The 27,187-nt window shown below is 45.6% G+C and overlaps 1 protein-coding gene across 2 annotated transcripts in view; it reads left to right on the top strand.

Annotated features, from left to right (window-relative positions):
- UNC5C (unc-5 netrin receptor C) overlaps positions 1-27,187 on the top strand; it is a 370,789-nt gene that overhangs the window by 258,641 nt on the left and 84,961 nt on the right. For both annotated transcript variants that reach the window (XM_055139055.1, XM_055139054.1), the window contains exon 4: positions 3,693-3,796. In XM_055139055.1, the coding sequence (XP_054995030.1) occupies positions 3,693-3,796 (104 nt within the window). The remainder of the gene's footprint in view (positions 1-3,692; positions 3,797-27,187) is intronic.

The raw sequence follows: 27,187 nt of genomic DNA, 5'->3' as shown, positions 1-27,187 counted from the left end.
GTGCCAGTAACGTCTCCATTCTTCCTAGCCCTGAGATTTTAGCAGCCTCTCTTTACTCGTCCTTCCCAACGGTGCCACATTAGAGGCTCTTTCAGAGTCAGGGGAATGAGACCCATTATTGTTACTGTACTTGGCATATCGAATACACCACGGGGAGCTTGCCAGGCTCTTCCATGTGGGCAGAATACTCCCTCTGAGAAGGAGGACTAGACAATAAGTGTTCACGCGGTTGCTTCTGGGAGCTTTGTTTTATAGTCTCTGGATCTTGGCTGTTGATGGGATTACATGGCACCCAGGGCACTTTGTACGTGTGACTGCTACTGGAAAAAGGGGGATCTGGGTGGAGGAAGCCCAGGACCAATCCGAGCAGCCTTGGAGATCTGAGCCCCAGGTCCCTCCACCTGGGTTCCTCTGCCGGTCCTTTCATGCATGAGGCTCGTCCGAACGTGTGAAGAGGGGCCTTGAGCATGGCTGTGACTGGGTTCTGGAGGTCTTTGGCTGCCAGAGCTCTGCTTGGGGTGGGAAGGGAAACTCAACCTACTCCACTCTGAGGGGCCTTGATGAAGATAGCCAGGCACGAAAGCAGGAGACTCTTATTTTTAATATGAGAACTAATTCTAGTCATTGTGTTTCCACCCTGTCTCTCCTCAGATAGATATTCAGAATGATTTTCACCAATTTGTGGTGAAAAAAAATGTGAAATTTTATTTGATCCCATAAAAGTTATTTATAACTTTGACTTTTGATGTTTTGCCAAAACTTTTATCTTCATGTAGATTTTTTTTTAAACGGAGAGAATGTGCTATACCCAAAAAGAAAGAGTAGAAGAATTTTTAATGTGACAGATTAGCCAAGAGATGTTGAGGGAAGCAGATGTAGAGCACGTACCCACCGAGCATGGAGCATCATTACTTTGTGTGTGAGTCCTTGGATATTTGTGTAAACATGTTCATTGTGTGCAAAGTGAAGGCATGGTTTGGAGCTGAGAAATAGCACAGCAGGTAGGGCACTTGCCTTGCATGCAGCTGACCCAGGATCTATCCCTAACCACATATGGTCCCTGAGTCCTCACAGGAGTGATCCCTGAGCACAGAACCAGGAGTCAGCCCTGGGCACTGCTGGGTGTGGCCAAAACAAAATAAATTAAATAAAAACAGTTTTAAAATATTAGTTCTAATCAGTAATTTTATAGTGTACTCAATATCTTGATGGCGTCTTAATTCTCTTTTAGCAAAAATTCTAACAACACTGTGAAGCCTCTTCCTTACCCCAGACTCAAGTAGATCCATAGTTTTCTCACAGTCCCTAAGGTCTTGAATCCATTCTTCTACATAGAATGTTTAACACATGGAGAGTTTAAGCAATGGATATTTTTTAGTCAATTTTTCCAGATGGAGCTTTCTGAGAAATCATTGAAAGACATTAGAGATACAGTTTTAGAACGTTTGATGTAGAAGGATATATATATATATATATATGTAAAGATAAATATATGTACATACATATATAGATAAAGCTATCTAGAAAGAGATAGCCTTAAGGTTTCTATCCATTAGTTCAATAGACTGAGATGGTGTTTTTATTTATTTAATTTTAGGGTTTTTTTGTTGTTGTTTGGGGGCCATGGCTGGCTGTGCTGAGAGCATACTCCTGGCTCTGCCCGCAGAAATCACTGCAGGTGGGCCCAGGGGACACCCTGGGAGCTGAGGATTGAAGGCAGTCACCCGTCCTGCCCACTGGACTATTTCTCCAGCCCTGAATTGGTGTTTTGCAATTTGCAAGTCTTTACTGTGAACCTGGAAAGAAAGAAGAGGCATTATTTTATGTTAAAATCACTAAATAAAAATAAAATTATTAAATGGAGCTGAACTGAGCATATATACAATATATGTCACTGCTGAGTTTTTAATGCTGTTTCAATTATATATGTGTGAATTATTAAACTGATATTTGATCTTTTAAAATATTTAAAATCACAAGCTGGTTTCTAATGCTTTCATGTCCACCTTTAATAGCTTTTAAAATTCTGCCTTACATACTATATCCACTATAACTATGTGTGTCAGATACTCGGTTATTTTGGTATAGTTAGTGCCTGTTAGTGGGAATGACTAGTCTTCAAAGTTAAAGGAATCACGTACTGAGCTATTTTTAGACTCACACACTGAGCTATTTAGATCACATACTGAGCTATTTTATATTTGAGTATTTATATACTGAGCTATTTCTAGACTCTCCCCAGCCATTACTCTTTCTACTGATTTATGCCCAAGAAATTGTGTCCAGGGAAGGGAAATTGAATCAGTTGGCAGAGCCTGGGATGTGTAAGGCCTTGCATTTGGTATCTAACATCAGGTACTCCTTCCTATCCCCTGAGAGAATAATCAGCCAATAAATTATAGTCACTTTTTCTGAACTCCAAATTTTCTCCTTTTCAATCCAAAGTGGCTATAGGATTTTGAGGTATTGATCGAAAGACCTGTTATCATAACTTTCATAGCACATGTTGTGAGGAAAATGGAAACTACATGTGTAAAGAGCCCTATAATAATCCTAAGAATGTAGTTATTTTGATTAAAAGTTACCCATTATGGTGATTATCAAGAAATATGATGGAGAGCTAGAGAGATAATGCAGGGGTTAATACTTGCCTTGCATGCAGTAGACCCTGATTTCATCCCTGTCATCAAACGTGCTCCTCCCAGCACTGCCACGAGTATTCCCCGAGCACAGACCCAAGAGTCAACCCCAAGTACTGCTAGATCTGGCCCCAACTCTGAGCAAACAAAAAATAATAATATAAAGAAAATTAAAGAAGTATAAGGAAATAAAGGAAACGCAGTGAATTATTTTTACCTACTGTTAAAATGAGGATCTCTAGCGTGGCCTTTGGAGAGTAAAGCTTAGGGCTGGGAGGAAATTAAAGCTAGTACGCTGCTAGCCTCTCCACAGCTGCTACACGCTCTCAGATCCCTGGTCTCCTGAGTCCCACCAGGAGTGATCCCCGAGCACCGATTCTGGAGTAAGCCCTGAGAACCGCCTGCTGTGTGCCACCCCACAAAGATCCCTCAAAAAGTGAGACATAGATGTGTGTGTATCACTGGATCACTGATCACTGTCATCCCATTGTTCATCGATTTGCTCAAGCGGGCGCCAGTAACATCTCCATTCGTCCTAGCCCTGAGATTTTAGCAGCCTCTTTTCACTCGTCCTTCCCAACGGTGCCACACTGGAGGCTCTTACAGGGTCAGGGGAATGAGACCCGTCATTATGATGAGTATGTATATCGCCGACACAAATTTCTTTAATCTTTGTTACCTGTGGTAGACACAGTCTTATGTGTTTTGAAAAAGGTGTGTAAAGTATAGAACAAACAGCGCTAAACTGAGACCTCCCTCCTTATGAGAAGTCTTCTTGCCTTGCTAAAGAACAGATACCACAGCTCACGGACGCACTGCATGTGGACCCCAGCTTTGCCGCCGTGGCTCCTCGGGCCACAGTACTTGGGGGAGAAAAGACACAGTTAATAGCCCTCGGGATTCTTAAGTCCATCACACAGCGCGTGATCATCCAGATTATGGAACAGTGCTAACAATATTTGCTTTAAAATGCATAAAGACAAAGTGCTCAGCTTTTTGTAAATGATGAAACACTATTTTTTGGTCATGTATTTTGTGATCTGTGATTTCCAGATTTACGGAAGACGTTTGAGCAGGAGCCTCTGGGGAAGGAGGTGTCCCTGGAACAGGAAGTCTTGCTCCAGTGCCGCCCGCCGGAAGGGATCCCAGTGGCCGAGGTAAGCAGCACACGGTCCTTTGCATTAATGGGCACTTAGGGACTCCAGCCGGGCTCCTCCCGCTAATGGCGCGGGGAAGTGGGGCAGGGCATGATGAATGGTGTGTAATGGAGTCAGGCTCCCTGCTGCGGGACAAAGAGATTGATTGGGAACTGATTAATGACTTAGGAGTCAATTAGGGGGCCCCACTGGACAGAGCCACAGGCAGCTTGGTTTAATTCTGTCACTCTGAAGACTCAGAAGCTTTATCTGACCCGATCATAGAGAAGACGGTATGACTCAACGCCCACCACTTCCCGCTTGCTCTCGAGAATGTGCGGTGACGCAGGACGGATGAGAGCCCGTGAGCTCTCCTGCATCCTCATCTGTCCCCGCATCCCGCAATGTCAGGGTCACAGACTGCCCGAAACGCAGGTCCACACACTTTGGAAAGAAGCTTGTGCTGGAGGAATAACAGCTACCTATTAGATTCACCCGACCGTTTCTTTTCTACCAGACTCATCGTTGTACGAGTATCATACAACTCACTGATACAAAGACAATCGATTGCTCCTGGGATGTGAATCAGGCTCAAGCCATGATTTTTATCAGCCTCAAACAATACCGGGTTCTTGAGAATGTCTCTCTGTGGGGAATAGTGCTCTGCTAACACACGAACATGCGTGTCCTCCCCTAGAGAATGGAGAGTAAGGAGGCAGTCATCTAATACGTGGCCTTCCAAACTGTCTTTCACGTCATTTCAGCTTATGACAAAGGTATCTCCACGTGCGTTGAACATGGCCGAGCCTCCACCCACAGGCCATCTGTGCACAGAGTTGCTTTGCTTGGTCAGTGACAAGCAAGACTGTCCATCGGGGTGGCCGTCCTCGTCCTTGTTAGCCTCTAAATAACAATCTTTAGGAAGAATTTTTACTCTTTATTGCACATGTGAAAAGAATCATTTTTTTCAGTTGTAATTTAGGACCAGTATTGGAGTCTGAATATTTTGATAAATACTGAATATTTTGGTAAAAATTAGTCCTGAATTTTTTTCTTTTTGGCTCACACCTGGCGATGCACAGGGGTTACTCCTGGCTCTGTGCTCAGGAACCATTCCTGGCGGTGCTCAGGGAACCATATGGGATGCTGGGAATCGAACCCGGGTCAGCCGCATGCAAGGCAGACGCCTGACTCGCTGTGCTATGGCTCCAGCCCTGAGTTCTGAATTTTTATATCCATGAAATTGCAAAATAATATCACTAAGTTTTACTATGATGTACATAGTAGCAATAATGCTATTAAATAAGAGATATAATCGTTAGGTGTTTAGGTAACATGTTTATGAAATGGCTCAACCTTTCTGTCACAGACTTTCAAATATGCAAATCAGTGCAAAAACTCTGAGTTGTGGCACTCTAAATTAAATTTTATTTCTTTGGCAGAAGGTAGCAAACGTTTGCCTTGCAGATGGGATCTTTCAGCACCTTCTCATGTTGTAACAGGAATTTTGTGTTCCTGGAGCTGTTTTGCGTGACCCAATGCCACGTTGTCCAACTCTCAGACTGACCCAGCCTGACTAGGACAGAGGAAACTGCTCTGCTCAGTATTCTAGTTGACTGTTATGTTAGAATAGCCACATCCTTAATTCCATCCTAGAATCCTAAAGCGGGTGTCCAGTACCCAAACACAACTCCAACAAAGGAGGTAGCAAGCCACTAGTTTCCATTGGCACTTTTTAAAGATAACCTAATCCCTGCAAATGTTGATAGTGAGGAGAACCCACGGCATTTTCTTTTATTTTCACTTTGTCAAGGAATAACACAGTATGGCTGCAAACTATTTGGCTGTGAGTTGTATTTGTATCATCACTTGGCAAGCTCAAAAATCATATACCCATTTGAGATTCAAAACACAAAAATGTTTTATGCATTTTTGATGTCGGAAGAAGGTTCAGACACACACGCTCATGAGCAGACTCAGAAACTGCTCTGTGGATTTCATTTCAGCACCCTCTGAATTACCAAGACCAGAGAGCTAATGAATCTCTTCGTGGGGCGTTGCAGCTGCCTTTCGCTCAAGTGGGACAGATAAATTTTAAAGGAAGGATGAAAGGTAGTTTGACAACTTACAGGGTTGCAAGATTAATTTCATGACTAATCCATTCACTATTTGATATTTTATATATTTGACGATGCTGGAAGCATACCATCTATAGTAAAATAAATCCCGTTGCTCATCGATTTGCTCGAGTGGGCACCAATAACGTCTCCATTGTAAGACCTGTTGTTACTGTTTTTTGGCATATCAAATACACCACAGGTAGCTTGCCAGGCTCTGCCGTGGGGAGCGAGATACTCTCAGTAGCTTGCCAGGCTCTCCGAGAGGGGCGGAGGAATCGAACCTGGGTCATCTGCGTGCAAGGCAAACACCCTACCCTCTGTGCTATAGCTCCAGCCCAGTAAACTAAATAGTAAAATGAAAGGAAAACTGAGACATAAAAGTTTTGCGTCTTACACAGTATAATATATCCTGATGGGGTGGTGGTAGTCACACACAGATCTGTAAAGCTGAATTGCTGAAATTCCGTAGCATTGCGGACCAATAAGTCAATGGAATTAAGAAGGTGACAGGCCCGCTATAATGAAGATGACAGGGTGGGATTCAGACAAGGAAAGGTGGGCGGGAGACACAGTAGGACAGGCAGGACACTTGCCTACATGCAGCTGAGCCGGGTTTGTCCCCAGCACTGAGGGTGGTCCCAGAGCCCACAGGGGGCTCACTGAACACCACCAAGAGTACCCCTCAAAAACAGTCCAAGGAAGTGCCCTTGTTTCGGTGACCACTGACAACAGCCTGTAAGTGGAAGTGTCCAGAACAGGTGTAGGGGCGGCTGCCTGAGGCTGCTGCATGTCCAGGGGGCAGGACACACCCAGCAGTGCTCAGGGCTCCCTCCCGGCCCGGCTCGGGTCTAAGCGGAGTACCCGGGATCGAGCCTCATGCGACTGCGGAGTCAAGTGCTGTTATCTGTCCGGCCCCTCAGTCCGGTCTTACAGAAGTGACTTTTGTTTATTTAGCCCCCGGCCCCTCCAAGCCTGGACCAGGGCCCCCATTCCCTTCCTAAAGGTTAAACTTGGGCCGAAGCCACTGCGTGTCACGTCCCTCTCAGAGCCCAAGGGGGAGAGTGATAGAGAAGCTCGCAGGAAGAGGCTGGACTGGGGCTTTGGGACTTCTCTGCAGGGGTGAGACTTAACTAAGCCCTGTGCTGGGTGTTCACAGGGTAAGCAGATAAAGATTGTGCTGGCCACGGGAGGGGTGAGGCAAGAGGCTTTCTTCCCGGAAGGCTGACTCCCGTGAGCTCCCTCTCTGGGCTAGGAGAGTATTTCAGCCGCTTCACAACTGTCAGACTCCCCAGGCCGGGAGGCTGGAGCCGCGTCAGCCTGTGGCTGGTGACTCACGGGCTGGTCCGGGTACCCACGGTGCCAGCCGGCGTGAGGGTGACGGCAGCTCTCCGCCACGGAGCAGAAGCAGGACAGTTTCGGCTGTTTGCGGATCTCAGAGGCGAATGGCTGGGATCCAGCCCGTCGCGTCATGAGGGCTGGTTGCTCCTGGAGCCGAGGTCTGTCTCCCACTCCCCGCCTGCCTGACTCCCCTGGGAGGGCACGAAGAGTAGAAGGACTTTGCTTCGTTCCTGTTGCACACGACACAGAGGCGGCACCCCCAGAAATACGGTGTTCTAGGGAAAGGAGGGGCCCCTCTGGAGACGCAGTCCTACCGAGAGAACTCAGTGGCTCATCAGGGAATCATCAGGTGAGCCCCCACAGCAGGACCCCCACCCTCGGGGATGGGATGAAAGTCCACTGGAAATCACCTTACTTAGAGGACCACTGAGTAGACTAATAACAAGCATGTTGCAATTGAAAGTAGCCCAGATTAAAGAAAGCAAAACAAATTCCAGAAACTCTCGTGTTGCTCCTTGGTATTTTCAAAGCTCCCTTGCTGTTATCAATTCAGAAGCATAGAGCGTTTATTTCCTTTCTCGGGAGACATCTTCCTCCCTTTCAACAGAACCATCTTCCCCGTCTCCCCAAAGAAGTCAGAAAATTAATCCGCCCTGGAGCGGGTGCTGGGTTGCTTCTGTGCAGCCGTCACAGCACTCTGTGAAATGGATCCCTGTCTGCTCATTTCAGCCTCTGCCTCCCGAACATCACTGTCACACGCAACCAAAAATACACCCAGACATGCTTCCCCTCCTCTGATCATCTGTGTGGGAGAGTCCTGCGCTCAATGGCTACCGCATCCAGCAGGAGCACAGCTTCAGTTTGTGCTAAAATCTGTGATTTGTTTCACCTTTAACAAGGAGCTAATTGCCCCTCTAATTATAATTGAGCTATTTCTCACAGGAACGTAATTGGAGGAGCAGGGTACAATGTTCACTTTATTGGCCCAGTTGTGCTTAAAATCCATCATCTGACTTATCAACATTTGCATCTCTCATTAGCAAGTGGGAAGATGTGGGGTGAAGTGCAGACGAATTAGTTTACTTGCTGAGTTTGTCTTGAGAAGCAGGGAACAGCATCTGGAACTGCTGCCGCCACCACACAGAGCTGGTGGCAGTGGTGGGTGGGGCCCGGTGTGCCCACTCAGGGTCCTCCCTCTGATCGTCATGGCTCTGGCTGTGGGACCCTTGGACCAGACGCCCAACTTCACAGCCAGTTGCTCAAACGTGGAACTGCGTACCAGTGCATTTCCACGCAGTATCTCAGTCTCCTGGGCTGGGCCTTACGTTCTGTGGAGGACGGAATTTGAACACCAACCTGGAGGGAATGCTGTCTTTAAGCAGCCAGTAAGCTTGGTGGGAGTTTTCTCCTAGCACACATAGCTCCGAGAAGGGTGTTTGATGAGGAGATAGTCCTCAGCCTCGGAAACCAGCCTGAGGTTTCTTCAAGCATTGGGACCCTTGACTAGAGTCAAATTGCAAAATTTGCTTTGGTCCAGTCAACATATGGAACACGCTATCTTCATCATGGCTGCCTGGATGATTATTTTGCCAAAACCTGTCTTTAATAGTAATATACAGAGGTTATCATAAAAAAATGTGGACATCATTGAAAAATAAGAAGACTTCTCTGACGCAGGTTTGTTAATTGACATCTTCATGTAATGATTCTCAGCCTATGATAATAGTCATTTTAGTTTTTAATTATTCATTTATTTTAAAATAGCACAGTGGCTAGGTCATTTGCCTTGCACGTGGCCAACCGGGTTTAATTCCCCTGTCCCTCTCAGAGATCCCGGCAAGCTACCGAAAGTATGCCCGCCCGTCAGAGCCTGGCAAGGTACCCAAGGCATATTCAATATGCCAAAAACAGTAACAACAAGTTTCACAATGGAGACGTTACTGGTGTCCTCTCAAGCAAATCAATGAGCAACAGGATGACAGTGATACAGTGATTGTCCATCCACTATGGATAGATAGTTGCTTAGTTTCAGGATGCAGATAAATCAATGTTTTTACCCCAGAGGGAAGACCAGATAAATACACAACACCAAAGAATAATGAAAATGAAAAGGTATTTTAAGATAATTACAAGTTAAAGGAAGTAAGACATGGTCTTATTAAAAGACTGACTGGTGGTGGTTAGAGAATGGGAGTCAGTTTTATAAGACAGGGAAATTGTGTGTGAGGAGATAGTACTGGACACAGGTATAAATGACAGAAAAGGTCATTCTTCAGAAGCTCTGAGTTGGGTCATATCATAGGGCTAGCTGTAGACCCTCTGAATCAGTTGGTATTGTTAAGGTTTAAAAGAGTATCAGTACCTCAGGACTGAACGATCCATGGGAGGAAAGGGAGTGAACCTATTGATCTGTTGTTAATAGCTCTATGGATATAGAGGTGGATATATAGAGGTACACAATGGGAGAGGAAGAAGGGAGAGAGAAGGTGTAGACTGGACACTGGCTTGAATGCATTTCTTAATGCATGAAATACTGCTGTAATTTGAAATTAGGAATTGAACAATAAGAACTGGGGACACTTATCCAGGTAGTTGAAAATCCTTTGAAATTTGACATTCCTGCAGTTGTCTCTAGGTATCTGGTGTGGTTGGTTTCAGGACCATTCCACAATATCAGTTTGATCGTCTCCACCCATGCTCTACTTCTGTAAGTCCAACCAACCTTCATTCCTGGTCAGTGCCACGAGTCAGTGACTGCAGAACCCACGGGTGGTGGTAGGGATTCTACTGGCAAATGCGTCTGTGCAGTTCAAATTCATGTTGTTCAAGAGTGTTTGTCTTTTAGAGATCAATTTTGCCGATTCCTGGAAAATGAACCATTTTAGAAGTGTAGAAATGAAGCAGAAACCTCTCTAGGGAGTCCTGCCTTACCTCGAGTCAGGGGACCTGGCTGCTTGTCTAAAGACGGCCCCAGTGAAAAGCAAAGGGTGTGTTCTGACTTCCTTGAGAAAAAAATTCCTGAGCATGGTTTACATTTTGATTGTATTAAATGAATCGAGTATAAAAAAGACTTGGTCTTCCAGGAGTGAGTGAGCATATTCAGGGGGAGGAGTTTTCTTATGGGACCTAAATCAGTTGGCCTCAGCTGTTGTCACCGACAGTTTCTCAGCGATGCTGCAGCAACATTTGCTAATTACCAAACGTCCCTAATCACTTGGCAGAAGGGCCTTTCATTTTCAGAGCCCTTATCTCTTCAGGAAAAGTTTCTGTGATTTTTTTTTCTCCCAATAAATTCTCTTTGGAATTCTCTCAATAATTTTTCTATCCTAAAGCACTAATTTTTATAAACTCAGCATGGATGAAAAATGGCTGAGAGGGAAAAGGGCTGTAATTAGACTCAGTGAGAGTCCTGTGGCTATAGGTTAAAAAGAAATCAGTATCAGGGCCTCGTGTGTGGGCAAAATTTTCATGTTTATTTCTCAACTTCTTATTTTTCTTTGAAATTAGTTTTTGTAAGCTTGTGAGTGACAGGCCTACCAAGCTATTTATGATTGAGTATCCGGCATACGATGTTCCAACATGAATCGCTTCACCAGCACCCACCTCCGTTCACCAATGAACCCAGTCTCCCTCCCACAAGCACTTTGCTTTCTCCTTTTGGGTGCCGTGGTTAACAATCCTGCTACTGATAGGACCTCACACAAACCACACATACCACTCTGCCTCCTTCCTCCACCAAGTCCTCATCCTGAGTGACCACTTCCCCCTATCACTGTTCTAGAGGCCCCTTCACTGACATTTGCCTCCCTACCCTCACAGTAGCAAGGTTATGAATGATAAACCCTCGTAACTGGTAACTAGGAAGAAATGCTGAGACTTACATATCCAGATATATAATATTACAGTGAAGTTTGGTTATGAGCTATCCATGAACTAGTTAACTTATAGAGCTTTTGCCCTGAGAAATTTTTGCAATGTCATTTTAGGACCTTTTTGCTCTCTCAGAAAATAATAGCACTGTAGCATTGTCCTATTGTTCATCGATTTGCTCGAGAAGGCACCAGTAACGTCTCCATGGTGAGACTTGCTGTTACTGTTTTTGGCATACCGAATACGCCACGGGGAGCTTGCCAGGCTCTGCCGGGCGGGCGGGATACTCTTGGTAGCTTGCCGGGCTCTCCGAGAGGGACGGAGGAATCGAACCCAGTCCGGGCGTGTGCAAGGCAAATGCCCTACCCACTGTGCTATCGCTTCAAAATTAGATTATAATTGTTCTACTTTGAATTTTTTGTGCTTTTAGCATTTGCCTTGCACTCGGCTGACCTGGGTTTGATTCTTCCATCCTTCTCAGAGACCCGGCCGGCAAGTGCCCGATAGTATCCCTCCCGCATGGCAGAGCCTGGCAAGCTACCCATGGCGTATTCAATATGCCAAAAACAGTAACAACAAGTCTCACACTGGAGACATTACTGGTGCCCACTCTAGCAAGTGACAATAGTGCTTAGTTCATTTGTTACAATTGATTTGTTAAAACACCACTGTGAAACTCACGCATTAGAAATGAAACCTTTTGGATATCAAGACAAGTTTCCCTCCACAATATGTTCTGCTTACATTCAGAACTCAGACGCACTGAGCCAGACATATGTGCAATTAAGGGACTACTTCCCCAGCAGAAAAACAAATTCCTTTCTTAGCAAATTCCTTCCTTTTTAAGAAGTTACAAACAAATGAGAAAAAGGTTACATAAGTCCCACTTACTTTTTAAATCATTCACAACTTAAAAAAATGATTCTATTAAATCCCCGTGACTTACAAAGTTATTCGTATTTTGGCTTTAGACACAGTATGTTACAGCTCCACCCATCAGCACTGTCTTCTCCCTACACCAGGGTCTCTGGGACCCCACCCAAGCCCTCCTCCCCGCCCCCTGACCCCCTTGACTCCCCCAACCCCCCTCTCCAGCCTGCCCCTTTGATGGCAGTTGTTAAGGTTGATTGTTGAAGTTTGGTCTCCTGTTTCCAGTGTTGACTCGGTTGAACCACTGCTCCCCCCTCCCTGGCTCAGACACCCTGGGCCCTGCTCCCTGTTGCTTCCTCTCTTTCTCCCCCCCCCCTCAGGTTCTTTCCTTCTCTTCCCTTCTTCCTGTTCCCTGGGGTCAGGGGAATTCAGGCACACCTCCGTGCGGATGTTGCGTCCCTGTGTCCAGTTCTTCTATAGACCATATATCAGGTATATCACCCCGTGTCACTATTAAACGATTGTCTGAAAATATAACCTCAGCTCGCCCGAAGAGCGCCACCTTTGTTGCTGCTTGAGGGGTACCCCTGGCCTGACTCAGGGCTTACTCCTAGCTCTGCGCTCCTGGGGTGTTCCTGAAAAGTTTCAGAAATTGAACACAGGGGATTGAACACAGGTCAGCAACGTGCAAAGCAAATGCCCCTTGACCTGCTTCACAGTCTCCCCAGCCCCCTAAGAATGCCACCTGTTGAAGCATAAAAATGCATAGTTTTGGGGGCCAGAGCGATAGTAGGATGCAGGGCACCTACGTGGCATATTGCCCTGCGGGTTAGATCTCTGGCATCATGTATGGTCTCCGGAAGTGATCCCTGAGTGCAGACTCGAGACTGAGCCCTGAGGACAGACTGTGGGCCCAGAACAAACAAACAAAATCCAAAAGCACATGAGTTAACATTTAGTACCTTAAGGTCCCAAGTTTAGCCAGGGCACAATTGGGCATCTTTGTTTCTTGTGTTTTAAGACTTTTGTTGCTTTTGTTGTTCAGGGATAGCTCCTGACACTTCTCAGGGGACCTGATGTGGTACTAGGAATCAAACTCGAGTGTGATTCGTGCCAGGAAATGCCCTGCCTGATGAACCAACCCTCTGTCCCTTCAGAAATGTTTTACCTTCAGCTTGAGGAATAAAGTGGAATAAAGAAAATATTTTCAGTTTTTCTTTGGCTGAGTACCACCTCAGTGGTACTCAGGGTTTACTCCTGACTCTGTGCTCAGAAATCACTCCCGGAGGGCTTAGGGGACCATATGTGGTGCTGGGGTTCGAACCCGTGTCAAACACCCTACCTGTTGTACTATTGCTCTGGCCCTAGAAAATAATTTCATTCTATAACCAAGATGTTCTTGGTCTCAGAAGGTGCCTCCAAGAAATGGTGAGATCCCTTATTTCAGTGTGATAACTCAGTTGGATATAAGCACACATCTGCAATTTTAATTCTGGAGAAGCCATTGTTCAACAATCTTTCATGAAAGTCTTCAGAAGATTTATTAGCCAAAAACATCTGTAGATCTGCCAAGGACTTAACCTTCAATTGACGCATTAGCCTCTCTAGAGTGACATGACCTGGGACATCTAAGTAAAGCTAACTCTCAAGCCTGCCCGAAGGCCTCTGAAAATCAGGATCATCGGAATAGCCTCTTGCCCTAGATTTCCGAAGTGAATACTCCCAGGGCCACTTGGGGGTGACAGACATGGGACGGTTCTTCCGGTAGAGCCTGGCGTTCTGCCGCCCGGCTGTCAGGGCTGTTTGCTTGTCAGCTTAGCTCCATTTGACTCACAGTAATTCACAGTACTGCTAATAATAGGGTCTCGTGCTTGTGTTTTAAGCAACATTTCAGGTGATTCCAAAATCAAACCACTTTCGAATCACTGGTTCAAAGGGCTGAGTGAAAACAAATGCAGGAAGAGCTTCAAAGGCCTCGCTTCCAAATCCCTCAGACTTGGCCAACACCCAGCTTCTTGCTAATGTTCCTTCTAAAGCTTGGCTTGGCTGAATGTGCATTTGATAATTGCCGTATAATTGCTTTTCCCATTTGTTTGATTAATGTACCTGTGCATGGGGATTCTAGGGTAATCCTACATTCTCTCAGGTTGACTCGCTCTGCTGACGTCTCTTGGGTCATTCTCAGAGTTCTGGTTTGATGGCCTCAGTTTGGGTCTTATAGAGTGGCCTTTCTGATGGACACAATGTTTGTCGATAATAGTGCTGGACTCGCTTTACATTTTGGGTGGGCATGTGGCAGTTTCCCTCCGTTAATTAGAACAAATGTGCCAATTATGTTAATGAGCCTCCCGATACCAATCAGTGAATAATTAGACACAACACATCTGTCTTCCACAGGGGAATAGGATAGAATAAATGCAAGATCTCTGATCTTTGTTATTGACATATATGATTAGACACCGTTATAAGCAGTCACATGGCTAATGAGTGCATGTATCAAAAGGCCAAAGGGTGCAGAAAAATATCTGGTAGCCGGAGAACCACCCATTGTTAGCATAAAGTGACCAAAGTCCAAGTATCTCTAAATTTTTTTTTGTGGTCTTTCTTTCCTTATCAAACTCAGGTGGGGGAGAGGTAGAGTCTCACATTTTGTTGACGAGATGGGGATATGTCATGGCTAACGCAACTACAGAACAAAAGAAGTTCTTAAGTAGAATATTTAAACTCTTGAGAATTGGACTTTATTGCTATACAATCAAACTGAAAGCAGTAGATTCAACCCATAAAACTATTGATTATACAATAATATACACTGTGTAAGATCGCTGCATTGTTGGATTGTCACAGAGGTGATGATGACATGTAAACCCCCGCACTGGAGTTACAGTTTGGTGCAATTTCTGCTCATTCACGCTGCGCATCTTAACTATTGCTTCTGTATTGCTTTGTTGGCATTTGTGGTCCAGGCTTGGCAAGGGCCTGGAGTCGGAGCTGCAGCCAGATTCCCTAATATGATGCATGCCTCTACACTTGTGTTGATTCTGGCAGTCTAGCAGAAAAAAACTTGTGAAACCAACACATTAATCTTCTTGAAGCCAGTCACAGCAGATTCTAGGCTCTGTTGAGATAAAGCTTTTGTTGTAGTTCAGACTGTAAAGTGTATAAACTGTACCAAATGTCACTTGCATTCCCAGGGTCTAATAACATCCAACTGTGTACTTTTGCCATATAAGGAAAACATTCACATTTTTATAATACTCATATTATTGTAATATCATATATACTTACTACTACAGTTAATCAGAAAAGGTAGAAATTCAGGTTATAAATGCTTTTCTTACTATGACACTGATTTATGTAAGTAAGAAAAGGACAACTCAAAGCAGACATTTACTATATTTGAAAATAGTTATAATTGCTACTACTCTGTGGCACAATGGATAGCACATTGGACTTCTAGACTAGATGGAGGCAGTCAAAGGTTGTGGGTTTGAGTCCCACCAGAGTCACTTTAGGACTGGAGCGGGTAGGGCATTTTCCTTGCACGCGGCCGACCCGGGTTTGATTCCTCTGTCCCTTTCAGAGAGCCTGGCAAGCTACCTATAGTATCCTGCCCGCATGGCAGAACCTGGCAAGCTATCCGTGGCGTATTCGATATGCCAAAAACAGTCACAACGAGTCTCACAATGGAGACGTCACTGGTGCTGCTAGAGCAAATCGACGAGTAACGGGACAGTGCTACGACAGTGCTGTCTCTGCCACTGTCATCCCGTTGCTCATCGATTTGCTCAAGCGGGCACCAGTAATGTCTCCATCGTGAGACTTGTTGTGACTGCTTTTGGCAAATTGGATATGCCATGGGTAGCTTGCCTGGCTCTGCCATGCGGGAGGGATACTCTCGGTAGCTTGCCGGGCTCTCCGAGAGGGACGGAGGAACCGAACCCAGGTCAGCTGCGTGCAAGCAAACACCCCTGATAGATGGATCATCTCGGGATATGTTTATTTGTGTCAGCATGGGAGGAGAGAAGCAAGAAGAAAATGACATGCTTCATAATTTATCTATTACAACTTTGTATCTAAAATATCTATCCTATACTTCTAATTATTAAAGTAATATCTAAAACAATATTATAGTAAACATTGTAATTGGGTACAGGAGAAACTGGAAAATATTTAACTTTCGTGAGTAGGTATACCAGTTCAGATATTCTCAGTATTGGAAATTCTGAAATCTGGCTAGAGAGATTCCTCTTTGGGTAGGTAACGAGTAGCTTTTGGCTTTTATACATTTAATTAGAAACAGGAGAGAAAGTTAATTTGTCAAGAAATTCGTGATTAAACAGAATTCTATTTATAACCCATAGTTAATTATGAAGATGATCCATAGTATCACTAATCCTCTTTTGTCTTTGCTGATATGTCAAGAATTAAATTTAAACCAAAGAATAAAATATTTAGAGAAGAGATCACTCCATTTTTGAATCACGAGGGTTGCCAGTGCTGTAAGAGCTGTCTGAGCTCATGGAAGCCTCAGGCATAGACAAATACTCTCTATGTTTTGCTGCTAAACTTCTCTTTACCCGACAGCTTTTATACAGCCAATAGTTTTGAACTTTATAAAATACAGGTAACAGTGAAACTGTGGAACTGTGCATTCAGGAGCTATAAAATAAAGTTGATCCATAAATCATCACACCTCTACAGAGGCATGGCAGCTTCACACAGCTTTTTGGGACACATAATGTGGGGTCAAGATGCTACAGTCTCCACACTCAGGGTCCACATGTATATCACTCATCTTTATTAATAAAATTCTGTTACTGTTTTGAGAGCTTTGTGCCAGCCCGAAGGCATCAATATATCTGAAGAACATAATTATTTGGAAGAATTTCTGGATCTCTCATCTAAGCTGGGAACGAGCTGTCCAATAGAAAGAAACATTTCTCCTCTTCTGGCACATGTACTGAGTATTGATGCTATAAATATGGGAAAACTATAGGAACTGTGAAACTTTTGTGAATGAAGATTCAGAAACTTAATCTATGGTCCAAAGATAGATATTTCCCAATTTCTTGTTTATTTTTTGTATGGTGAATTGAAGCAAATTTAATGGAGATACTAAGAAATGATGAATTATCTCTATTTACGCTCCATTTATTTAGATATACTGATGTTTGACAAACTTAAGTCATGGTGGTGGAGATAAAGGAGTAAAAGTAAGTTGATTCAGTGGCTCCTAATTCCATATATTTCTCTTCGATGGCTTATTAAGTCTCCCCACGAGTCAGGATGGAGGGCCATTCTGTTCATCTATTTGGGATTATGGTTCTGGGCACTTGGTCCATGAAGGCTGCAAACCCAAATCTTTTTTTAAATTTATTTATTTATTTATTTATTTATTTTATTATTTTTTTTTATTAACGAGTCACCATGAGGGTGCAGTTACAGGGTTTTGTGCATGTGTTACAGTTATACAATACTAGAGTACCCATCCCTCCACCAGTGCCCATTCTCCTGCTGCCTTTCCCCACCCCCGCCCCAACAAACCCAAATCTTAAGCAGGTCAGGATACAGAGAAAGATCTGCAGAGCATGGAAGCTCATAAGTTTCCTAAGAAGAAAAAAAATATTCTGACTGCAGTTTTTTAAAAATTGCATTTGAGTTCACTTAAATGACACAAATGTATGGTTAAACAGCTCATGAGCATTCAGTATTTCAAAACATCCAAGTAGGCTCTGGAGAAAGAGACCCAGGGCTATGGTGCTTGCCTTGCCCACAGATAACCGGGGTTATATCCCCAGGACAAACTGTGGTCTCCCATGCACCACGGGGAGTCATTCCTGAAGAGCATCATGGGGTGTGCCCCAAAAACCAAACAAAAAAGAAATAAGAAAAGAAGCCAAGACCAGCACTAGGAGTGACCCAGAAAAACAAATGAAGCTTCTTTCACCTAAAAGGTTTAATATCACTGGAGTAATTAAAAACTGTAAGGTTTGAACTCAATGTATCCACTTCTATTTTTCTCAAGATCTTATGAGGCCTTTATACTGAAACCACAAAATTTGGTTTTCTTCTCTAGATCAATGACACTTTGTACATCTTAGAGAACAGACAGAAACAGTGCTATGTCAAATTATTGTGGTTTATTGATATGTCTTACCTGTAGAAGATAATATTATGTCCAATTAACCTAAACTGCAAAATAGAAAAATATATTTTAAGTTTATCTCAAATATTCAGAACAAAAACACCAGCACTTCAATTAGAGGCCAAAGAATGAATGGTGTGTTGTTGATATGGCTTTTTTTTTTTCTTTTTGGGTCACACCCGGCAATGCTCAGGGGTTACTCCTGGCTTTACACTTAGGAATTACTCCTGGCGGTGCTCCGGGGGACTATGTGAGATGCTGGGAGTCGAACCTGGGTCAGCTGCCTGCAGGGCAAATGCCCTACACTCTGTGCTATCGCTCCAGCACGGATACGGCTTATTAATGATCCCAGAAACCCTAAACATGAGTGATCAGAACTCTGAGATTTGGAGTGTTTATAACAAGCACAAATTTAATCTGAGACTATTAAATAATAGGAAGATGACTCATCATAAAACTGAGTCCTGTGATATGTTAAACTCAAAAACCACTTAATCACTGAATATGTACTGTACATGATTGATCGTTGTTAAGTAGAAGAATGAAACATAAACCAGAGTGTCAGGGTGAAGTTTGGGTAATAATGGGGAAAGCTTCTGAATGATTTCCTACGGAATGTTTTGAAGTTATTTAGCAAAGACACAATAGAAAAATATTTTGTTGAAGTCAGTATTTGTGGGGAGAGCATTTCGCCCCTCCATGCAGAAGTGCTCAGTCCTCAGAAGTGCTCCTGACTGAGTGCTTGGGGGTCTCTCCTGGCACTGTTTGGGGGTCTATGAAATTCACGGGATGGAACAGGGACCAGCCACATGCAAGGCAAGCACCTGGCCCTGTGCTATCTCGACAACCTGAAATCATCGTCTGTAAGGGTTGCTTTTGAGTGGAAATTATTGGAATTAAAATAGCATCGCGATACTTAAGAAGACAGCACTTAGGGATAATGTCCAAGTTGGAGAAACATCTAGAGCAGAATCTATAACCTAATGAAATGGTTTTGAAAAGAGATGTAAGGATTACTTGTATTTTGGCTTTTTCAATTGGAGGAAATGACTCCATAATCGGGTTAGCAGAGAGCGAGGATGATCAAGTTTACAAAGAAGAGACTGATGGGAGCAGATAATGAGATTTATTCCGCACGCGATAGGCATTTGTTGAGCTGGATTTACTAGATAGTAATTGGAAATACGAACGAGGCTTAACAAAAACGGAAATCAAAGCTAATGATTTTTTATGTAAGCGCGCGCCTGAGTGGGCTCACCCAGCCAGTGCCCAGCGCCCGTCGTCACAGACCTGACTGCACATCAGCGTCACCCGAGGAGCCATAAAAACACAAATGTCTGGGTGTCCTTTAGAAGTCGGATTAAATCAGACCTTCTGCCGGTGCCATTCAGACAGGACAGGACTGAAAGGCTCCCCGGATGGTTCTGATGTGCAAAGTTGAGGACCGCGGCTGTAAAATTAAAAGGAGTGGAAATAAAAGAGGTCCCTGAAGAGGAGGCAGTGAAAACAGTCGAATCAAAGGGCCAGTAAAAGGACTCTGGGAAAGAGCAAACAAGCAGGTGGCACCATCACAGGGGGGGGGAGAGAGAGAGAGAAAGAGAGAGAGAGAGAGAGAGAGAGAGAGAGAGAGAGAGAGAGAGAGAGAGAGAGAAAGGAAGGAAGAGAGAGAGGAAGAGAGAGAGAGAAAGAGAGAGAGGAAGAGAGATAGAAAGAGAGAGAGAGGAAGAGAGAGAAAGAGAGAGAGAGAGAAAGAGAGAGAGGGGGGGGGCAGGGGGCTGTGAAATCAGGCGGCTGCTGGGCGCTGTGGAAGTGAGTTCCAGAGCCATGCCGGGGCAGAGGGTGTCTGCAGGGGACGCCGGACGCCCCTTCCTGCCCCTCAGGACAGCTGAGAGGGCCAGGCACGCCGAGGACGCACTGCGTTTGGGGCTCGGTTTTGAAAAGAGAGAAAGACGAGTGTTTGTGAGTGGCGTGGCGTTCAGTTGAAGGAAAGACCTGGGAAAGGCGTCAGCAGCACTGGCCTAGGTGGCCTGCCCCCAGGCACCACCAGGGGTGACCCTGGACGTGTCCTGGCCCTGTCACTGCAGGGGTGGGTAGAGGTCACTGCATCCTCAGGCACAGTTGGCAGAGGCTCAGCATGGTGGCCCCGGGGTGCCCGAGCACTCCTCGGGAGCTCTCCTCCCCAAGGAATGTTAGATCTCTGCTGAGAATACGGATGGTCAGAGGCAGAAGCAGGGCTCAGAGTGTGACAATCGCCCTCGACTGACCCTAAGCTGGTCACCACCTGGCTCCGCATCCCGGCCGAGAGTCTGTGTCCGAGGAAATCAACAAAGCACCAAATGCTGGGTTAGCCCGAGCTCAAGTGAACCATGCACAGGCCCTGCGGCGTGAGCCTGGAGGGGTCCCCAGGCACCTTTAGGGCAGACTTTGAAGTGCAAGGTAATGCCCTGCATCTTGTTCTATGATTTTCTACTTATTAAACCAAAGCCTTGATGTAAAAATGGCATTTAAACCGGTGAGATGCAGCAGGGCCCTGCGGTACATCCTTTACTCTGTGAGGAACCGCCAGGGTGTCCTTGCGGCTTCAGGTTCAGCACAGAGAAGAGCCTGCCTGCTCGTGAGTTACGCTTTTCCTGCTTTATGGGGATTTCACGGAGTAGATTAGGTACTGGTACTCTCATCCCAGAAAGAGGGAAATAAAACACAGTTGCACGATCTGATGGCGGAAGTCACAGAGCCAGCGGACAGGAGAGCGGCCTTCCGTCCACGCTGTCCCGCCGAGCCTCTGCTGTGGCAAGACCCTCCGGCCCCGTGTGAAGGGTCTCACGGGCCTTCGGCTGCAGTGCCGGGGAGTTGTGTGGAGAGCACTGGCCTCTGCCTCCTGAGTCCACCGTCCTGGCCCCCTCGGAGTCCCTCGGCCCCTGCTGGAGCACTCTCCTTGGAGAGTCACTCTCTCTCACCCGCAGTGCAGTGAGCCCCAGACTTCCCTGGCGCACACCCCCGAATGCCTCTTCCAGGATGTCCAGAGGGTTAATACTTCCCGTCTTTTGTTTGTCTGTCTGCAAGGGAGGACACACACAGAGGGGCTCAGTGACCGCTCCTGCCCCTGCCCTCACTCTGGACAGTGCTCAGGGACTCAACCATGACAGCTGGGAAACACAGCAGGCTCCCAACCCCCGTTCTGTCTCTCTGGCCCAAATATTTAGCATCTTCAGAAAAAATGCTTAGGTGGATTAAAAGATCTAATAGAATGCGAAAACATCATAGTGATTTTTTAAAACCCAGCATGATCCGTTGACATGTTAACACAAATTACTTTTTGCAATAAGAATATTGTGTGCTCATTTTTCTATTTAAACATATTTATACACCACTTCTACCATACATTTCTACACTAATAGAGTACATTTTATGTATTAAATTTTGTTGATTATCGTTTCTTACCTCTGCAAAAAAAAATAGGCAGGTGCATTTTATTAATGGTGACAACAGAGATTAACTCACATTGCTTTCAGTTCAGTTGTGAGCACACTTAAGAAGCCATTTCTACTCTATATTTTGATAAGTACTACCATGCATTGTTGTAGAAACGCATCTTTTATGGAGGAAACGAGATGACATACCCCTGTTCTCACACTTACCCGTGTTTGAATATTATGTGCTGCTGAAATGAGATAGGATAAATTAATTTATATCTACCATTTATAATTGATTCAAGTGCTGAGATTCTTCTCGTCCATAAATAAGTAAATAGGAAAACAAGAAACTATATTATAACCATGTCCTTCACTTCTTGGCATAACTACTGAGTTATGTGCCAAAATCTCATAGCGTTCCATCATCACAATTTATGATCAGAGAGTCATCAGCTCACAAATTACGGCCTGCATCAATTTGATAAAAGTGAATGTTTGTAAACCATCTAATTTACAAAAGGATTTGTTGCTCTGACATTATGGTCCTTTCCTCTCTAAGCTGCCACACCCGTGTGGCAATTAGTCACTTGTCTGGCACCCTGGAGCACTTTAAACCCTCATGAAGGGTAGCAAAGCGCTTTTAGACCCTGATGCAGCGACAATGCTACAATGTTTTCATACCAACCCTAACACTGGTATGAAATAATGACTTTATTTTGAAAACGGGAGGGCAGGTTCTCAGTGCTGTTATTTTTAGAATAAAATGCTTATTGAGGTAGAAATATGGACACTGATTCGCTTAAAAATATCTCAGGGGCTCAGAATGGCGATGGGGGTGGGCGTGAGGCCGTCAGCCGCCAGCCTGGATTCATCCCCCCGCAGCCTCCAGATGGCCCCTCAGGCCTGTCGGGAGCGACTGACTAGACTCAGAGCAGGGACTAAGTCCTGAGCACTGCTGGGTGTGCCCCCAACAACTGCACTGTAGCACTGTCCTCTCATTGCTCATCTATGTGCTCGAGCGGGCACCAGCAGCGTCTCCATTGTGAGACTTGTTACTGTTTTTGGCATATTGAATATGCCATGGGTAGCTTGCCAGGCTCTGCCGTGCAGACAAGATACTCTCAGTAGCTTGCCGGGCTCTCCGAGAGGGATGGAGGAATCAAACCCAGGTCGGCCGGTCGCAAGGCAAATGCCCTACCCGCTGTGCTATCGCTCTAGTCCCCCAAACGATAAGCAAACAAAAATACTTACTTGATACCTGGTGTGTGCCTCAGTGTGGCATGCCTACTGCATTTGCGTATGTTTGCACTGACAATGCACGGTTCTGTGCCTAAGTCCCGGTTTGAATCCCTGGTACCACTCATCAAAATATTTTTGTGCACATATTAGAAAATCTTGCACACTGCTCAGTGCTTGATCTCCACCACTCTTTGGTCAATCCCCAGACTCTCTCATCCCCCAAAAGTCCGCTGTTCCGTGCCCGTGAGACGCGTCCCGTAATTTCCATCCCTTGTTTCGGTAAAGACCAGCCACCTCTGTCCCGGGATCCCCTCCGTGTGCGGGGAGCAGGAACCCGTCACAGTCTCCTGAATCTGTGTAGTCGGGAGAGTGGGGCTTTCAATAAAGAAATTCTGGTTCATACGAACTCAGGTGAAGAGCTGGAACTGGAACTGTAGGAGAAGAAATAACTGTAGCACTGTCGTCCCGTTGCTCATTGATTTGCTCGAGTGGGCACCAGTAACGTCTCCATTGTGAGACTTGTTGTTACTGTTTTTGGCATATCAGATATGCCACAGGTAGCTTGCCAGGCTCTGCAGTCAGGGTGAGATACTTTTGGTAGCTTGCCTGGCTCTCTGAGAGGGGCAGAGGAATCGAACCCGAGTCGGCCGTGTGCAAGGCAAACACCCTACCTGCTGTGCTATGGCTCCAGCCACCAGGAGGAGGAAAGAGATGAAAAACTCGCAGAGGTGAAATCAAAGCTCGAAACAGGAAACTGTAGCAGTAATGTATGTGTGTTCACAGCACAGGTGGCCCAGAATTTATATATTATTCTGAAGTTCAATAATGAATTATTTTCAAGTTAATCTTGATAAATTATTATTATAAAAAAATCAATACTACTTAGGTTTTATAGTGCTAATATAGTGTGATGATTTCTCTGTGTACTGAAATAATTAAAAAATAATATTTATTTAGGTTGATTAAATGTCATGTTATAATATTCCTAAAGTAGGTACATAATTCTAGAATTGTGGATTCATAGAATTTAAATTGGAATGTGTATGTTTAGCATATAAACCAGGCTGGCCGTTTCACTACTTAATCATATATATTGCTAACATAATTGAAAAGAATTGTGAGCTAATTTTTCCTCAGTAGAAATATTATTGAAGGCCAAGATAATTCAATTTATTCAAATAATTTTTCTTTTTAAATCGTTTCAATGTTGTGGCTTGGGTCATGGCTGGAAGTGCTCAAGGCTTGTCCACTCAGATGACGAGCTGAAACTCCGGGGTCTGCGTCACGGTGTGCCCGGGTGGTCCCGGGTGACGTGAGGTGCCAGGATTGAGTCAGCTGCACACAGAGAAGTGTTTCCAGTCCAGTACTTTCTCTCCAGCCCTTTCAGGTAATGATAATGTTACCTGCCAGCTGATTAATTTTGTCTTGTGTCCTTTAACGTGTCCCCAATATAATACTGATAATTTAAGGATATTCACTGTAAGGCAGGCACCAAGTTGTATATCAGCTGATCTGATGGTTAGAAATATTATAGGATAGTTTCTAAAGACATCCCCATGTCAGAATGAGGATCGTAAGGAGTCCTCCTAGAAGATGAGAAACTATTCCAGTGTCTCGCTGTAACTGTTATACCTGTCAATAAAATACTCTGGCTCGAATTTACAGTGCTCAATAACGAAAAATAAACATCTCATTCAAAAACAAGGAGGGGGCTGGGGAGGTAGCTTGGAGGTGAAGGAACCCAGGCCTTGCGGTCCCAAGGCCCTGCCCCCTGGGACCCAGGCCTTGCCATTCCTAGGCCCTGCCCCCTGGGACCCAGGCCTTGCCGTCCCAAGGCCCTGCCCCCTGGTGCCACACCCCCCCTGAGCACTGTTGAGTCTTCCTCACGACGGGGCCAGGGAACTGCAGCCTGGCTGCTCCTGGGGACTGAGAACTGCCAGAAGTGTCTCTGCGAGCACTTGTTGGGAGGGGAGAGGAGCGAGCAAGCACTGCGCAAAGAGCAGCACAGGAGAAAATGTGCCCGGTCACCAAGAGCATGCCGATCCAGCAGAGAACGACATGTCGCACACCAGCAACACGGGGTCTCGTTGCGAAGACCAGAACAGTCGGTGGGGAGGTGGGGAGGAAGGAACCCTCGGTCACTGTTGGCGGCGTCAGACAGTCGCCACTGTCCCACAGCCCAGCAAGCCCCGCCTGTCGACTGCTCGGCGAGAGCAAAGATAACATAAAGCAGATGTTTGCACCTACGTTCATTGCAGCCCCACTTACGACCACTGAGCTTTGAAACAACCCACGTGCCCACCCTCAGAGGAGCGGATAGAGACGTTCTGATTCCCTACATACAAACAGCAGGGTACTCCTGTCGAAAAAGACAAGGGCTCTGCAGAATGGGTAAAAGAGGAGGGGAGCCGTGTGAGGTGAAATAAGTCGGATGAAGAAAGATTCCAAATGGTGTACTCCAAGGTGGTGATCTAGTGCGGGAATCAGTCACAGGATGCGATGCCTCAGAGCACGTGTCTTGCCTGGGGAACAACGGGGTACAACTGGGTATGCAGGGACAGAAAGACAGAGAGAGAAGGAAGGGCAAGGACAGAAAGACACAGAGAGAAGGAAGGGAAAGGACAGAAAGACAGAGAGAGAGAAGGAAGGGCAAGGACAGAAAGACAGAGAGAGAAGGAAGGGCAAGGAAAGAAAGAGAGAGAAGGAAGGGCAAGGCTCTCCCGGGGCTGAGACCCTCTGTCTACCAGAGGTGGCCATAGATTGGCACGCTGCTAACAGGTGTGGCTTAGTCCTAGCCTACTCCTTAGCTGTGCTAGCATCCGCGTGCTTGTAAACCAAGGTAGCCTCGGTGAAAAGTGCATCTTTGAAAAATTGGTGAGAAGTAATGTGAAATAAAATTGCTTGGCAGTATCAGCACTTGAACAAACGACTTCGAATATGCTCCAAATTAGGGACCACACTTGGACTGGGGGCACCCTGCCCCCCAACCTGAGTCATGGTTTACGGGCCACGGCGTTTATTGTTCTCAACGCCATCCTATTTTTCTTGCCCTGTGAATGTTTTATACTTGGCTAAAAATAACTTGGAGCCCATCAGGAAGACTTCTTTCGTGTAGAAATCAACCGGCTTGCACAGAGGAGGAAAGAGGTCGTGGGACGTAAGTCGCAGAAAATTGGAGACCATCAACATAACCAGAATTTCAAGAGGATTCAGAGGCGAGACCGTCGTCCTAATTACACAGGATCGGATCAGGAATAAATCACGCTGGGCCGGGAATAGGGCGGTAGCTTATGTCTTGTCCTGTGTTTGATCCCAGGTAGCAAAACAAGCATCACTGTGACACTGTCACTCATGTATTTTTGTCTATGATGAAGCCCCGAGCTTAGGAAAAGCCCGTTAGGATTCTACAGGACTCTGTAGAGAGGTGTATATATTTGCAAGATAAAGCTCCTTACGAGGTTCTCGTGTTGGTCCAGACAACCCCTTACACAATAGTTTTTATGATTTTGTTTTCCCTTCCAGAAATTAAAGTTTCAGTTAATATATTATCACTTTTCTTCACCAAAATAAGATTTTTTTCATAATTATCCATGATTAGTTTAACATGTTAAAACAGCTATTTTAAAACACTTGCTTGGATTTTGTGATTCGGAACTTTGAGGAATGGGCTGGCAGGACCGTACAGGTGTGAATGCGCCTGTCTCACCTGGGGCAGCCTCGGTTTAGCCCTCAGCGCTGCCAGGAGACTGAGCACGGAGCCGGGAGTGAGCCCCGAGCAGTGCTCTCTGTGTTCCCCGAACAAATGAAAAGCAACAGTGACAATTTTGAGAGAAAAAATACTTTTGACTTTAACTTTATTTTGTTTTGGGGTCGCTTTGGTAATCAGATAATAAAGCTCCCGGGGTTGCAGTTAGACCTCACGTGTCGTGTTGCTGAGTCTGTTTGGGGGTGTGGCTGCACCGTCCCCCTGCAGCAGGCTGACGGGGCCTCACGCCCGCTCTCCCAGTGCTCCCCTTTCTCCTCTGCCCCGGGGGTCTCCTTCCCTCCCTGTCCTTCTCTCTGAGCTCGGGGTCACTGGCGAGGCAGCACCCCCTGTGCTGCAGTGCGTCTCCTCGCCAGCCCTCTGTGCCCGCAGACAGCGAGGCCGTCCCGTGTCGTCTTCCTTCTTCTACTCCGCTCAACGTGAGGCCTTCCAGTCCAGCCAGGCTGCCCCAAATCGCAAGATTCCCCCCATCTGTGCAGCTGCGTGGAGCCCACCTGTACATGTGCCACATACCCACGATCCATCCCTCTGTCACCGGGCACCAGGCGCGTCCATGTCTTAGATGGTGTAGTGGGTGCAGCTCGGAGTGATGCTGTGCACGTGAGCACCTCTGAAAGCCTCCTTTGTCACTCGTCCCCTCCTCTCCGTGCA

This window comes from Sorex araneus, chromosome 5 (assembly GCF_027595985.1).
Source record: "Sorex araneus isolate mSorAra2 chromosome 5, mSorAra2.pri, whole genome shotgun sequence".
In the NCBI taxonomy this organism is placed as follows: Eukaryota; Metazoa; Chordata; class Mammalia; order Eulipotyphla; family Soricidae; genus Sorex; species Sorex araneus.
Note: the sequence above shows the minus strand (reverse complement) of the source record. Positions and strands in the feature narration are given on the sequence as shown.